The sequence below is a fragment of the Catharus ustulatus genome, chromosome 5, assembly GCF_009819885.2.
Source record: "Catharus ustulatus isolate bCatUst1 chromosome 5, bCatUst1.pri.v2, whole genome shotgun sequence".
In the NCBI taxonomy this organism is placed as follows: domain Eukaryota; kingdom Metazoa; phylum Chordata; class Aves; order Passeriformes; family Turdidae; genus Catharus; species Catharus ustulatus.
The window spans coordinates 68323071-68338324 of record NC_046225.1 but is presented as its reverse complement, the minus strand read 5'-3'; the positions used below and the strand labels follow the sequence as shown (position 1 = coordinate 68338324).

The 15254-nt window shown below is 36.4% G+C and overlaps 1 protein-coding gene across 1 annotated transcript in view; it reads right to left on the bottom strand.

The window, feature by feature from the left end:
• The window catches only part of POLN (DNA polymerase nu), an 89301-nt gene that overhangs the window by 29342 nt on the left and 44705 nt on the right, over positions 1 to 15254 (bottom strand). Inside the window, exons 18-19 of the mRNA XM_033060967.1 lie at positions 5085 to 5167; positions 833 to 964 (exon numbers count right to left, since the gene is read on the bottom strand). Coding sequence (XP_032916858.1) covers positions 833 to 964; positions 5085 to 5167 — 215 coding nt within the window. The remainder of the gene's footprint in view (positions 1 to 832; positions 965 to 5084; positions 5168 to 15254) is intronic.

Below are 15254 nucleotides of genomic sequence, written 5' to 3'. Positions count from 1 at the left end.
ATGACAGTTCATACTTCCAGTAGATTTTGAGACCCTACAAAGTAAAAAAAATGAATACTACCAGTTTTCATAACTATAAGTGAATTACATGTTTCTGTCATGACACTCACCCATACAGTGATGGGTAATATTATATTGCAAACTTACTATTTACTTCTAAAAACTCTCTTAGTATTGCATGCTCTATTAAGAAACAAAAGAACTCAATTTTGACAGTTCTGTTAATTAGCTTTTAAAAGACAATATTTCCAGCAGCTATGTTTTCTCAAATTACTGCACTCCTAGGATTCACTAAATATAAATGAATATGTAGACTAAAAACAAATTTGATGCAAGAAGAGTTTGCAGCTGCTGGCTCCAGAAGCACTCTGCACACATCTGTCACTGCAGCTACCACCTGAACTTCAAGAACATAAATTCTGATTGATGTTAAGAAAAAATAAGTTTAAAAAATTTGCTGTGCAAATTGACTGAACTTCCACAGTCCAGCAGCCATGTACCCAATTTATTAAGTAGAAGATTCCTTGGGCTTTTTTTCCGTTGGAGCACATTATACGTCAAAATGATGCAGTGTAACTTGACATTAAGTGGGGTTCATTCTGAGAACAGATGTCTAATTCTGTTAGTATCTTTCTGAGAAAAGGCAGACTTAACCAGTTCTTTTTAGGGCTAAAAAAGAAAAAAAACCCTAAACCTGATTCACCAAGAAAGGATATTCCATCTTTTTTGTTGTCCTGTAACTATCTGAATTTGGGTCAAGTTGAATCTTGCCTTCACCACTGTCACACAGTGCAGATCAGAAAACAAAACATGGTCACAGACTTTGGATTACCTTTATTTCGGCACTGCTCAATGGTTTTCTTTGTAAATTCATGTACTTTCTTGTATTTTTCCATAAAACTCTCTATAAATTGACCAGCTTGAACAGGAGTAATTCCCAAGCAGTCAGCAAGACGTTCTTTACCTGGTGGTACAGAAATTATCTCTATTATGCAATAAAACAGAACAGAAAACCACTACATACAACAGCACTGTTTCATGTACAATTGATGAAATTGGTTAACTTTACTTACCTCTGTGATACACTAAAATCATATTGCAACAAAATAAATGTTTAACCCTGAGCTTGAATGTTTTACTGAAGTTACTGGATTAAGCATGTAATTAATAAGAAGTATATAAGAAGTATGCAATTAAGAAATTCCTAGCTATAATTTACACCTCTAATGTGGTTGAAATCTCTTTTGTTCACAGAGCAATGCTGTTGCTTTAAGTATCATTCTACTAGTTCAGTGTTGCAATCTCCAAACTTTGAAGAACAGATAAGGATTTGAAATTAACTTTAAACAAGCACATATAATGACAATCTAAAAAAGGATGGAGATATTTGAGGTTTAGTTTAGCTAGAAACTTTAGAGTTTAGCCTGAATTTAGAAAGGATGTTTGGAGTCTGAGTCCTACAGATTTCAGACTTAGGTTCCTCATTGTCAGTAGAAATTTGGGTACAAGTTTTGAGATAAAAGGGTTGAGAAAACAGAAAAAAAAAAGAAATGGAAAAAGGGAAAAACAGAAAAAGTGTTTCAAAAGAGAGAGAAAGGAATAATAGCTTTTGGACAGGATATAGGTGCACAATATCTGTTATGCTGGATCTAAGAACATTTATAAGAAAAGGTCGAAGGTGGAAAAAACCTGAAGATATTGCAGAGTGTGAAAATTTAAACTAAGAGCTAAAGTTTAAACTCACTTATAAATCAAACAGTTCCAGTAAAAATAAAACATACATCAACATTAGTCATGTGAAATTTGAAAGACAGATATATTTATCTCAGCTGCACAGCAACACAGAACCAGCACTGTCTGTAAAGAACATAAGCTGAGAGGAGACATCTCAAGGCACCAAAGGCAAAGAATAGTCATTGTCACAGTAAGACTGTCAAGAAAAATTGTCTAGCACTTTCAAAAGAGAGAGGATTTCAGCCACCTAAATGCCATCACTGTCAGGCTGATGTGCATTTCAGAACAATTCCTGTAGCATTTTGTTCTCAGTCACGCCAGGATCTGCACTGAGCTGCAAGAATACCAGTCTGGACAAAGTGCTAGAGGAAAAAATTCACACAGACATACAGGATGACATTTGCTGAGCTATTATAGATCTGTACTTTTTTTTTTTTTTGACATCTAATTAATTTGGGTTTTCTTCCTGGGTCAGTAAATGACAAATCTATCTGATAAAGCACAGGTTGCTAACAGCTAGGAGACTACTGTAGCTTCCTTAAGAGAACTGCAACATCTAAGTTTGTCCATGTTATCAATTTAATACACAAAAAAATTGCATAAAATATAAGGAAAATTAAAGCACAATATTAGCAAGGATGTCTGAAAGGTCGCAGGGAAATGCAGTTTCCGGGAATCAAAAAGAAGGGAATGAACAGCCACATAATTGTGTCAGATCATGCTCCACAATGCAAGAGCACAGGCCATGCAAGGCAAAGCCAAGGAGTGGACTGAACCTTCTCTGAGCACTCTTCTTGAATGATCTGTGCCAGGGGAATTATTAGCAGCAGCCTGTGAGTTTCAGTGTTCTCCATTCTGCAATATCATCTTTCAAAAATAGCATTAAGTTCTATTTAAACACTGTGATAGCCCTCTGTGTCAGTGAACATACTGTCACTGAATAGAAGGAATTCCTTATTTCACAGATGTTTAGCTTGCCTTGTTTCTGTTCTACAAGATGAATAAGGCAGAAGAAGGTGAATTGAACTGCTCCAAACCAACCAAAAATACTTATAGAATGCCCTGAGCTGGAAGGGACCACAAGGATCAATTCCTGGCCCTGTACAGGACACCCCAAGAGTCACACCATGTGTCCAAATGCTTCTTGAACTCTTGTCAGGCTTGGGGCTGTGACCACTGCCTTGGGGAGTCTGTTCCAGTGTCCAATCACCCTCTCTGGGTGAAAACTTTTTCCTAATAACCAACCTTCTTCCTCCCTTATTATCCTTCAGAATAAAGAAAAGACCTTGAATACATGAACCAAGTGTAACCTAAAGCTAAGAAAACAAAAAGATTACTGTTTACTACATGAAAGGCTTTTATTAACACCTGTAAGCATAATGTAGGTAAGCTCCTCATGAAGTGTTTTTGTAGTTTTTCAATCCTAAAAGAAGTATTATTCACACTCTTCAGTTGTATCAAAATGTCTCCTTAATGAAAAGTGAGCTGTCTTTTGAAGGGATACAAACCGTGGGTGGAATTCAGTCCATCAATTTCAGGTATTTAACAATTACTTTTAGTCAGCCCAGTTTCCATCTAAGTGGTTTAATGATATCCTTTCATGTCTTAATTAGGATCTGATCACACTTCTAATGAACTGGAAATTTCTTATTATCTTTGAGATGCTTCAACTGCCCTTGTTTGAGAGAAAGGGACACAAAGCAAACAAGTGAATGGAGACACTTAAATCAAGCACTGCTGCACTGAAATCTTTAATGCCTGGTTCAGAGCAAGGGAGGGACTGCCAATACTGTGCTAAATGTAAACATGAAAGTTCTCTGCAGATGAGTAGACAGACACAGGTTCCACTGAGCCCCAGGAACTTAGGCATTTTTTACTATACACAGAACTACAGGGCATTCAACTAGCGGTGATTCATCTGATTGCATCTGGTATCTGCCTGTTCCATCCACAGTGAAGAGAAGAGATAGAAATTTGATAGCATTTGCATGGACCAAGGGGAAGGGGTGATGATGCCGGCATTTTGTAAAATAACCCAGTGATGAAACCATTCAGGTGGGAAATCAAAAATTTGATTCCAGTCTCAGCACAGGCAGGTCTAAATTTACAGTGTAGGGTATTAGTGTTGGGTTTTTTAATATAGATTTTAAACAGAGAGAGTTTAAATGCAATACAGCTTAATGTAAAAAACGCAGGTGTGTATGCAAATACATACACTCTCACAGGTGTGTATATAAACTACACACATCTAAACAAAAAATAGATATTCTGGAAAGATGATTTTGATGCATTTCTTCCCAACAGAATGCCATAAATGATAAATGGAATACCCTGAGTGATTCTGCCTTTGGTTCAAGGACTCAGTGCAAAAGAAGGCTTAGAAAGCACTCAAAATGCTTTCTAGGAATCAATGTTTCCAGGAACCCAAGATGTAACATTGTTTCCAAGTACATAAAGCCTGCAGCCCAAGGCTCTCATTTCCTAAAAGACTTTTTCAAGAATTCATCCTCTGTAGAGAAAGTTAGCTGTTCACTGAAACCAATTGACAAGAGCTTCAAGGTTGATGACATACATGCAGTTATCTCCCCAGAAAAGGTAACTCCAAGCATGCATGAAGCATAAGAAGAGTTGGGCATCATTCAAGAAATAGTAGACAGTTTTAGAAAGTATGAAGAACATCATGACTTATCTAGCACCTGGTCAGGACTTAGGCAGAATGGGTAACAGTGGATTTTTGCAAGTCTTCTGCGGTTGTGAAGAAACGGCAGCAAACATTAGGACTCAAAATAAGGGAACACTTTCACACTGTGAGGGTGAGCAAGCACTGGCACAGGTTGCCCAGGGAGGTGTGGAGCCTTGAAGAGCTCTTTCACCAGCCTAGAAGATATTGAAAATCTGGACATAGTCCTGGACAAACAGCTCAAGGTGTCCCTGTTTGAACAGGGGACTGGATGACCTCCAGGTGTCCCTTCCACTCCCTGCCATTCTTTGATTCTATAAACACGTTTGAAAAAATTTTAAAACAATATTGGACTTTTTAAAATTTAATTCCAGTTATTCTCATCTCTGTCTATATACTGAGAGGATACAAATTCTACCCCAAATTAGATAAATGCTTCAGTTATATCAGCAGTAAAGAAACACAAAATTAGATAATCTTTGTATATGGCAATGTAACTACATTAATTTCATAATTTTTATACTGAGTAGATGACTTAATAATCCTAGATAAAATATAAATTTAATACTCTGACAAACTTTTACTCACCTTTAGAAATTCAGTCTACTTACATAAATGATGAATAAAATATAAATTTACAATAGTTAGGTTTTTCCCTAAAAATGCCTACCTGCTCCATAAACCACTGAGTAAACTATACGCTTTGCTTGCTCTCTGTCAGCATGTTTCACTTGGTCACTCGGAATCCCTTTCCTAAACAAAGAAAAATCACACATTTTCAGTTAGAACTAAGTTGTTATCCCCAGAGAAAACTTATTTAAAGTCAATAGTCATTTAATAACTACAAAACTGTAAGATATGAATAGATGCACTTAAGGGCTTTTGTTGTCAGCCAGGAATGTACAACTTCTTTACAAATTTTCATAATGATAGTCCATAGTAAATGAAATTATTTATTTTAATTTTAATCTTCTGCTTCCCTTTTCAATTACATTCTTGGTTAGGAAAAATCCTACTACTGTATTACTAGTTTTTCAGATTGAGGAGGATTTAACAGTGGTTCATGAGAAAAATTCATTGTTTCCAGCAACAGCATTTCTTCAAGATATGAGGATCTAGAGACTCAAAGCATGAGTCTGACCTAATAAAGCTTGTTTAAATAAGATTATTATCAGGGCTTCACTAACAGAAATATCCAACCTTTTTTCAAAAAATGACTGATAGGAGCAAGCACAATAGCTCCATAAAATGGCAGCAGTGGCTGATTCTGAACTGAAGAGTGCATCCAGATTACTCCCAGCCAAGTGCCCTCCTTCCCAGTTCCATTCTCTCACCTGACATTAAACAGTCCTACAAAAATGCTAATGGATTTAGCAATGTCAAAAATGAAAAGCTACGACTCTGCAATCATCAAGTACATTCGACCTATAGTTTTCCTTACCAAAATGCAGCTTCAGAAAGAATACTGACATTATTAACAATTGGAAGCACTGAAGAATATTGATCATTTGGTTTAAATTGAAGGGTGTTGGGGGAAATCATATACTCACTCTCTGAAATACAATACCTACAAAATTTGTATTTGAAACATGGAGATTACTTGCTATCAGAGCAGCTTGATGATATCTGCACCATTTGGGAAAAAGTCTCCCCATGAAGTTCTCAATTTTTTTCATGAGTCAGGTTGCATTTTTAAAAGCAAAGTTTTCTATGGTTTGCTATGAAAGCTTTTTTGTCATGAAAGATGCTTTGTTGTGAAGGTTTCAGCTGAGGAGCTTTGAGAAAATGGTGTATTCCTCTCTATCTTCTTCAAGGAAAGTCTTTCACCACTATTAATATACTCAAACTCCTAGAAAATCAGCAGAGCCACCAATTTTTACTTGCTTACTGCTTACTTACACTGATTTTAGTCAAGCCTATGCTCAGTGCTGGCATAATTAGGCATTTTGAATGATAAACAGGCAGACCCTGAATGAAATCAGATTTAAGCAAGTCTTTATGGCAGTACAGATTTTCTGAAGAGGAAAAATAAAACTGAATATAATTTCAAGCCTTCATTGGGCAAAAAATTTTTGGTTTTGCAGAAGCTCACATTGTTCCTTTGAATACTACTAACTGCTTAAAGACAAAACAAAACTTTTCACTGCTCAGTTTAGTTGACAAACAAGAATAATTTAATAGTGGTTCCACCTGTAAGAAAGACTGTTCCCACTTAATCATTCAGCTAGTTTGAGACTTATAATTTACTTTCTTAGTTGTGGCAGGTCAAAAGTTCATGGATCTGTTGAATACAGTAGGTTGAGATTCCCAGCTGTACTTGAATACAAGGACAAAGTAGCACTAGGACCTAATAAGTGCAGAATTAGGAAACTAGACATAATTAAGGATTTCCTGAAACAATCTCCAGCAGAAAGACCACAGGAATTTCCTGAAGAACCTGGCAGAGAACTACACAGACACTTGAGAAAGCATTGATCCCAAGGGAAAACAGAATCTGGTAAGAGAGCAAGTATCACCTGAGGACCTTTCTGACACACAAAACTAAGACTGGGGAATGCTGAAACTGGGGGAAACCCTAGAAAATGTGATTCTGCTTTCCTAATACTGCACAATTTGAACTAGAGGATTGGACAAGGCAAGGAATGGGAGAACAGCAGCAGAATGTACTTGCAGATTTACTAAGTCAGAGGCTACAGAGAGGCAGTGGGTACATAAGCTGCTCACTTCTCTGGAAAAGAAGGGCGACAACAGAAAGGACACACAGGGTAAGAATTGTGGAGACCTGTAGAAGAACACAGATATTTATCAGACCATGGTACTGAGGGAGACACAAGGTGAGATTTGCTGGGAGGGACTGGTGGTTCTTGAGAAGTTTTAGCAGTGAAAGAAGACACTAGAACTGGATTGTATGCACAACTAGAATTGCTGCTAGAACTTTGATTATGATTTTGCATTATCCAATCTTCAGCTTGGAGGGCTGACTGGAAAAAACAAAAATGGTCTTATTGCTGTAATCATGACTGGCAGTGTCAACAATCACAGTAAAACCTTGCCTAACACAGTTATTGGTGCAGATGTACATGCATCATGTATTCATGGCAATCCAACAGTCACTTAGCATTTCCTGGCCTGTGGTTAGTCAAGAAACACACAGACAAAATTAAAATTTCAGAGCTTTATCTCAGATATTTCCTTCAATATAATGTTACAAGCAAATGGTCAGCCAACCCCTCCAAGTGTGTCAGTGGGAAATGTGAGCACTGGACAGAGAGGCATTACATCTACCACTCTGAGTATTTGCAAATTTATGAACCACATCAAAGAATACATAATTATAAGGTATGAAATTGCCATATAAATCAAAACTGCTTGAGCAAACAGAAATCATTAATCACAACTATTCATTTTTTTTCTAATAAATTTTTTTTTTCTGTTTGTATTGACAATGATTGGTTAACAGTGTTTGATTCCCTCTGTAATACAGAAAGGCATTCCTGCAGTTTGAGGCAAAGGCTGTTTATTCCTTTGAATAACAAAATTAAAGGGGAGGTGTGCAGTTTCTCAGAACTGCAGCAGCCATGTTAGAAATCCCCAGTGGGCTTTCTGCTTTATCCTGTTTCCTTTACAAACTAATTTACATTTGTGGTAATTGATTTGTTTTAATGGGTACTGTGAGAACCTATTTCAAGATAAAACCTTTATTTTGCCTTTGGACTCATCATGGAACACCATGACATTGAAAAAAAAGACATTTTTATCTGCATACTTACATAAGAAATTTTTCACAAGCCATTCAGTGTATGAAAATACTCAGTGCTGAAGTGTGGTAGGATGCAACATATATCTTTAGTGGAAATGCTTTTTTTAAAAATAAACTTGAATCTGAAAAAGGAAGATGAATGGGCATAAAGTAGTCTTAGCTGTTGGGCAGTGACACTGCGGCAGCATACCCAGTTCATCCAGCACTGTCTGCACACCTGGAGTTAGAAGACCATTAATGCAATGTTATAGAAATTGATGCAGGAAAAAAGCTCATGAGGAAGAAGAATTTGCTGCAGATTTTGTTGTGGAAACAGCAAAATTCCTGTAGTCCTGCAGGAGATAAATATGCAGTTACTAGTTCTAGAATGAAATGTATTTTTCCATTTTATTACATCCTTCTCATTACTCTCTCTCAAATATGCTGGGAAATGTTCAGCTTCATAATCAGTATTTTCACCATCTTTAAATCTCCCCATGTAAAGTATTTCACCACCTACATTTCTGTCCTTGCCTGCATACTTGTCTCAGGCTATTTCCACATCTCTGATTTGTTTGTCCTTTTAGCACCAATTGCAAGTACTTTGCCTTATAGTACTTTATTTGATAGACATGTCTTAGGTAAAATAAAGAACAGCCCTCAGTGCTGGAAGACATGTTCAGGTTGGCAAATCTCAGTACCCTGGGAAGGAGTTAGCAGATCCAAACCATCTGGAAAGGTCTGTGAGGGCAGCAAACAACTTGCAGCCAAAAACTGTAGAATATCTAGCAAACACAGTGAGAGTAGAGATACACAAAGTCTTCAAAAAGGTGGCTCTACTAAGAACTGGGCTGTCTGTCTAAAACGGAATAGTTGCCTAATTCTGAGAATAAAAAAACATGGAGAAAAAATTTTCTAGCAGACAGCAAATTATGATTACAAAACAAAGTGAAGATATGAAACAAAAGGAGGAATATATAATTTATTACTTTTTCAGGGAAAATATTTTTAATATTATTGTAATTCCTCCAAAATTCAATACACATTTTCATTTATTAATGGGGCCTAATGGACATCTCAAAGGGTTTCTACTGAACTAAGTCTTAAGTCTTTAATATATATGAACACCAAGTTTCTTTATACTCAAGAAAAATAAAGCAATCATACTGTAATTTTAACAAAATTTAACTGTAAACCAGAATAACACATTTAATACAGAGTTGACATCTCAATGGATTAATTTTTTACCTGTACAGAATTCTAAAAAAAACTAACATTAATTTTAGTATACAGATATGAGCTCACACAATATAAACACACACACACACACAAATAAAAATATTAAAGAGGCCACAGGGCACAACATATGAGCAATGGCAAAATAAAACCTTGAGAAACAGGTAGAAATGGGAGGAAATCAGTCTTAAAAGAATGCGATAAGACATTCCAGAATTTCTGGGAAATGCTGTGTGGTGACGGAACTCAACTGTTTGTGCACAGGAAAAGGCAGAACAAACTCCTCAAACACAATATCTGGCAGGCATGCCTTGCCTTGATCTGCATTACACTCCAGCCAAGCTAAGCTCAGTCATAATAGCCACCAACTCTTGGCTGCTCTCTTGCACCTGCAATTAATCCAAGTCCAAGCTGTGAATTGTTGATGTGGGAAATGAGTGGAGTGGCATTAAATTCATTTTAGATGTGGTCATTAATGTCCAATAAATGAGTGAATGTATGAGAGACTACACATTTGTTCATCTGACTGCTCTTACAGCTTTTTTTTATTTTCAGCAGTGAACTATATAAATCTCATTTTCCATCACCTGGTGATGTTTAATAGCAGATGAGGGTTTTATATTCTGTAAGTTTGTGCCTGGAACTTTTTGTTGGGATATGAAACAGGTACAGACAATTTATGTAATCAGTAAAATCAGAAAAGCCTAGTTTTACAGCATTATCACCATTGGGTAGATCACGTAGGAGGTAAATTCTCAAAGTTCACTTTCACTTTTTCAGTTTAGCAGATCTTATATCTGTGGCAATCAAAATATCTATAACAATGTATGTATCCAAGACATATGGAAAAAAATTAGCTACCGATAACTCAGTACATTCACTGCTAATGCAATGAATGAGCAAGAATAAACAATTTTTTTGAAAGCTGCTATTCCATGACTCATGGAAAATGCTGACAAGGCTCAGGCATACGCTGTCTCAGACATTTATAAGGTAATATGTGGAAGTGAACCTGGAATTACTTTTGCCTGGCTAATCTCTGTTATAAAATACAGAAAAGGAAGAAGCTGGGAAACAGTTTCCCTGAAGACACCATCATATCAAAATATACCACGACTTTTGTCTTGCATCAATCAAGAGCCAGATGTAAGACACATACACCTAGCCCATCTTTTTTCATACAGAAATTTTAAATGAATGGTTTCTATGCTTTCTATAACCATGAGGGATTTACACAACCATGTTCAAAACAAAAAGAAATGAGATTATCTTTCACGTAAGAGCATGGAGACAGCAGGATGAAAAATGAAATTTTTCTAGACTGCCTAGATGAGGGGAAATACAGTTAAGATACTTTTCTAAAAATAGGAAAGAAACTTCACAGAGAAGCTGTGGAGTCCCCATTCCTGCAGGTGTTCACAGCCAGGCTGGATGGGCTCTGAGCAACCTGGCCTAGTGAAGGTGTCCCCTGCCCATGGGAGGGGGTTGGAACTATATGGTCTTTAAGGTCCCTTCCAACACAATCCATTGTAGGATTCTAGCATTCTATGAAAAAAAGCATCTAAAAAGACTAAAATGCAGACTAATGTCTTGCAGGGATGAGCAAGAAGCTTTTTGTGAAGGGAGACAGCAGGTCAAGAGTAACAGAAAAATAAAGCTTTCTGATGCAACCCAAGTACACAAAAGTTTTGTGTTGTATTTTTTCCTCTACATCACTTCTAAACACTACCCATGTCTGATTCAGAGGCTATGTCAAACGCTTGTATTTGCAATTTTATCATGAGCTGGTTTGCATTCATGAGATAAAAAGTTACAGAATAACCCAGAGAAACTCCTCACAGCACAGGAAACCAGATCCCTCACATCTCTTCCTCCTTACTGAGAGGGCAATACATACTATTACGTATATATATACATGTATATTTATCCCATCCTGGCAGAGCTGTCTTCCAGCAGCCACTGCACATGCTGGAGGATCTCTGGCATGGATATCCCACACAAATATAGAGATCATGTACTTAAACACAGAGGGGAGAGAGTCACAACACACAATTCAGAAGTTTGACGTGTTTTATTTAGTTAAGAGGTTTTTTTAAAAGTTTTTATTTGTACTCAACTTATTTGAATGAAAGACTACAGCTGTCAGCTTGATGCCATCCTTCCCAGACTACAGTCAACTCTAAAACATTTTTGTCATTGTGCCACCCTATCAAACCGTGGTTTAATTTATTTTATATCTATTTAGCACCAGGAAAATTTTTACAACCCCTATAAAACACTTTTGCAAGAATCCAGAAGTATCCTTTAGTATTTTAAAACTTCTTCTAGTAGTTAACCATAAAATAATTTATTTTGTCTGAGTAGCTTCTATAATTCACTGCATGAAGATTTATTTTGAAAGTCTACAACCTCCTTTTAAAGAGTGTGTTATCTAACTTTCATGTATTTTAAATAAGAAAAAGACATGTCTTTGCAGTTTGCTATGAGGGTCAAAAGTCTTCTGTTGTTACATTTTAAAGTAACAGGGAACCAGATAAAGTAATTGCAATAAGGATATGTCATAAATTATAGCTATCATCAGTAACAATTTGCTGAGAGATTAATTTGGGACTGAAGTGATCCATTATCTTTATTAAGATATTTACTGGCATGTTGCAGTTTCAGGTATCATACTGAAGGGATAAATTAGATAGCACTTATTTTCAGAGCTCTTCATTAGTAAAAGGTCACTTAGGAGGTTTTTTTGTAAAAATGCACAATTCTGGACATTTGTCAGTTGGAGCAGAAAGCCCCTGACATTGACACAGATTCTTGAAAGAGCACACCTTACGTGCAACCTTCACCTTGCCTCTCCTTCACCCCTGTAGGAAAAAAAAGGGCTTTCACCTCACAGATCCATAGTCTTTAATTCTGAGTCAGGAGGGCAGCCTTATTTTAGGGTCTATGGGTATATGAGCATAGAAGAGAAGGAAGTCAGGGTAACTAAGTCCCTGGGCCAGATGCAGGTGTGAACATCGACAGTGATGAGCACCATCATTGAAAGAACAAATAAAGTTAATGCATCAAATAATTATACATCTTGGACCTATCAAAAATCTCATAAAGAAGTAGAGGGACCTATAGAGCAGCCTCTAGATAAATACCAGAAAAGTGAAACAGAAAGAACAGTAAGAACATTAACAAATTATCAAAAGATGATGCAATGCCATCTCAGATATTACACAGAACAAAACATGGAGCAATCATATTGTTCCAACAATGTATAGTTTGCTCAGGAAAAACAGGCAGGGGAAGAGAGGAGATGTCACACTATATCAAACTGCATCCACACAATGCAGAAAAAAATAAGACAGACTTTGAAATATCTTGGATGGGCAATCAAAAAAGGAAGAAATCAGTCATGCTATATATAAGGGTCTCAAACAAATTCTGCAGAGAGGGAAAAGAAATTTCCTATCCCATCTTTTTCAATCTTCTCTATAAACACCTCTTTCAGCTTAAATTTCTACTATGCCTTGGGTCAACACTGAACTAAAGGAAAAGTAAAAGTGAAGAATTAATTGCTTGATTCTTGATTTCATCAGAATTTAGCTCGACACTAGAATTGAAGTTGAGTCAAATGAAATAAATGGAAATATTTTATTGAGCTCTGGAGTGTTCTCATAAAACACAGCATTTTATCAAAGTCACTCTAGAAGGACATGACTGTTTGGAGGTAAGAGTTTTGTACACAACAAAACCTTTCTATGAAATTAGCAAAGCCAAAAGTTATCAGACACCACAAAACAGCTGAGGACTATGCAGCCTCCTCAGGGTTTGCTTTCTCTCTAGCTTCTGTGTTAGTTGTGGTGGTGGCAATTGTAAAACTTTCTTTTTCATTTACTCTAGAAGGCTAAGAAAGTATTTAATGTGCAATAATAATAAGCTTCCAATGTGACATAAAATTAAGCTGTCTGCTTAAACTTCTAGTTAACTGCCTGGTTTATTTAAAGCTTCTAAAAACAAAAGCCATTATACTTCCTGAAGACTTTATTCCCTCTGTTTTATCTGCCAGTCTAAACTAAAACCACAGCTGCACTTCTACAAGGCAGTGTAAACTGCAAGGTAAAATTTCCACAGGTTGCCATAAAGACTGTCAGAGTGCGAAGCAAGTCAAGCATTAAATTTCATTAATGTCAACTATTGCAAATGAGCTTTCAAAACACATAGAAATCTCTTTGCTGCAAAAGTAACACTGTTAAAATATTCCACACCAACACCCATGAGGTGTTGAACTTGGAGCTTAAAATGTTTTAGAACTCTGATTCTGAGAAGTCAAACTGAACATCTTCCCTTTTTACTACATACAGCAGCTGCAGGAGCTGCAGGTGGCACAGCCTCACTCACAACTTTTTTACCAAACAAGTTATTAAATACCAGATTCATAATGAATAGTACCTGTACAAAGTACCTGTCCCTAAATATGTGACTTGATTTGAAAGAGTAGGCCTTCCCATTCAAATTGAAATTGTGTCTCTCTTAACTGCATATAAGAAACAAATTACTGATTCCACACTTTCTATCACTATCACTCTAAATAAAGGTACAAGATGAGAGGTATTTCAGATATTGATCAGAATAGAAATTATATGTACACTGCAAAAAATGGTGAAATAGATTCTGAAGAAGCAAAGGAAAATAAGTAGAAGCCTTGAAACTAATGTAACAGGATTATAAAACCAGACAAGTAAATGATAATGAAAGAAAAGTCATATTAACCCTTAGTGAGTATCCTAGCAGGCAGCACTGAGATTAGGACCTCCTGATTTACAGTGAATCAATACAGGCTGAGTTACAGAACCAAACTTCAGAGCTGAAGGATCAAAACAGTCACACAGAGACTTCAGCAGAGATGCCCAGTTACAGTTAAGGGGCTGCCATGTAACACACAGGAAAACTTTTCTCCACTCTCTTCAAAGGACTCTAGAAGTAATCCTGAATACTACCCCCAGTGAAGAGTAGACATGATTGAAACTTGTCTTAATACTGCAAAAGTTTATTTTACCTTTTTATATGTGCTCAGTAGCATGGAATGTCTCTTCTTCACTGCAACTCCAAAACCAAAGATTTTGCCATTTTGCAATGGATGAAGTGAAATTAATTAACTCAAATTCATTTCAGACTTGACATTAAGTTCATAAAAAAGGGAGAAATGAATGAACCCAAGAGACCACATGTCCTAGAAGATGAGAAGTGTATGAAATAGCCTGGATTATCTTAAAAATCTTTAGACAAATAAGGAGCTCTAAGAACCCTCAACTGGTATAGTTCATTATTGAGACAAAGAACAAAACTAAGAGAGCTCTCCTTGAGGTGGAGGGAGCTGTGTAACCCTGTGACTGCATCTTGTAACTGTATGTCTGCTAACAGGGACAGGAGAGGAGCTAAAGCTCTTCCTGTTCCCTTAGTAAAAATCCATCTGAATAAGCATGATTATTTAATTATTCCTTAATCACCTAACAAAGACACAGGTGACATCTCTTGATTAATAATAACTCTCTTCAAGCTTGTTGATAATATTTTCATAAAATTAATATAGAAGGAAAAATACTCATATCTCTTTAAAAACCATTCAGCTGCAGATGTGGCATTCACTTCTCAGAAATCTATTTATCTCATCCCTGATTAACTGGCCTTTGTTCTTTCTATTTGAGTAGGCAGCCTAACTGAATTCCATATCTACTATACCATACAGTTATATGAATTAACCTGAAAAAATACTATTTTATGGAGGATTCATCTTTAATCTGTTTAATACAAAGAATGCATTTGAAACAAAGTTGTATGAAATGGATGTGGGCAGGTGTATATATATTTAGTCAGCCT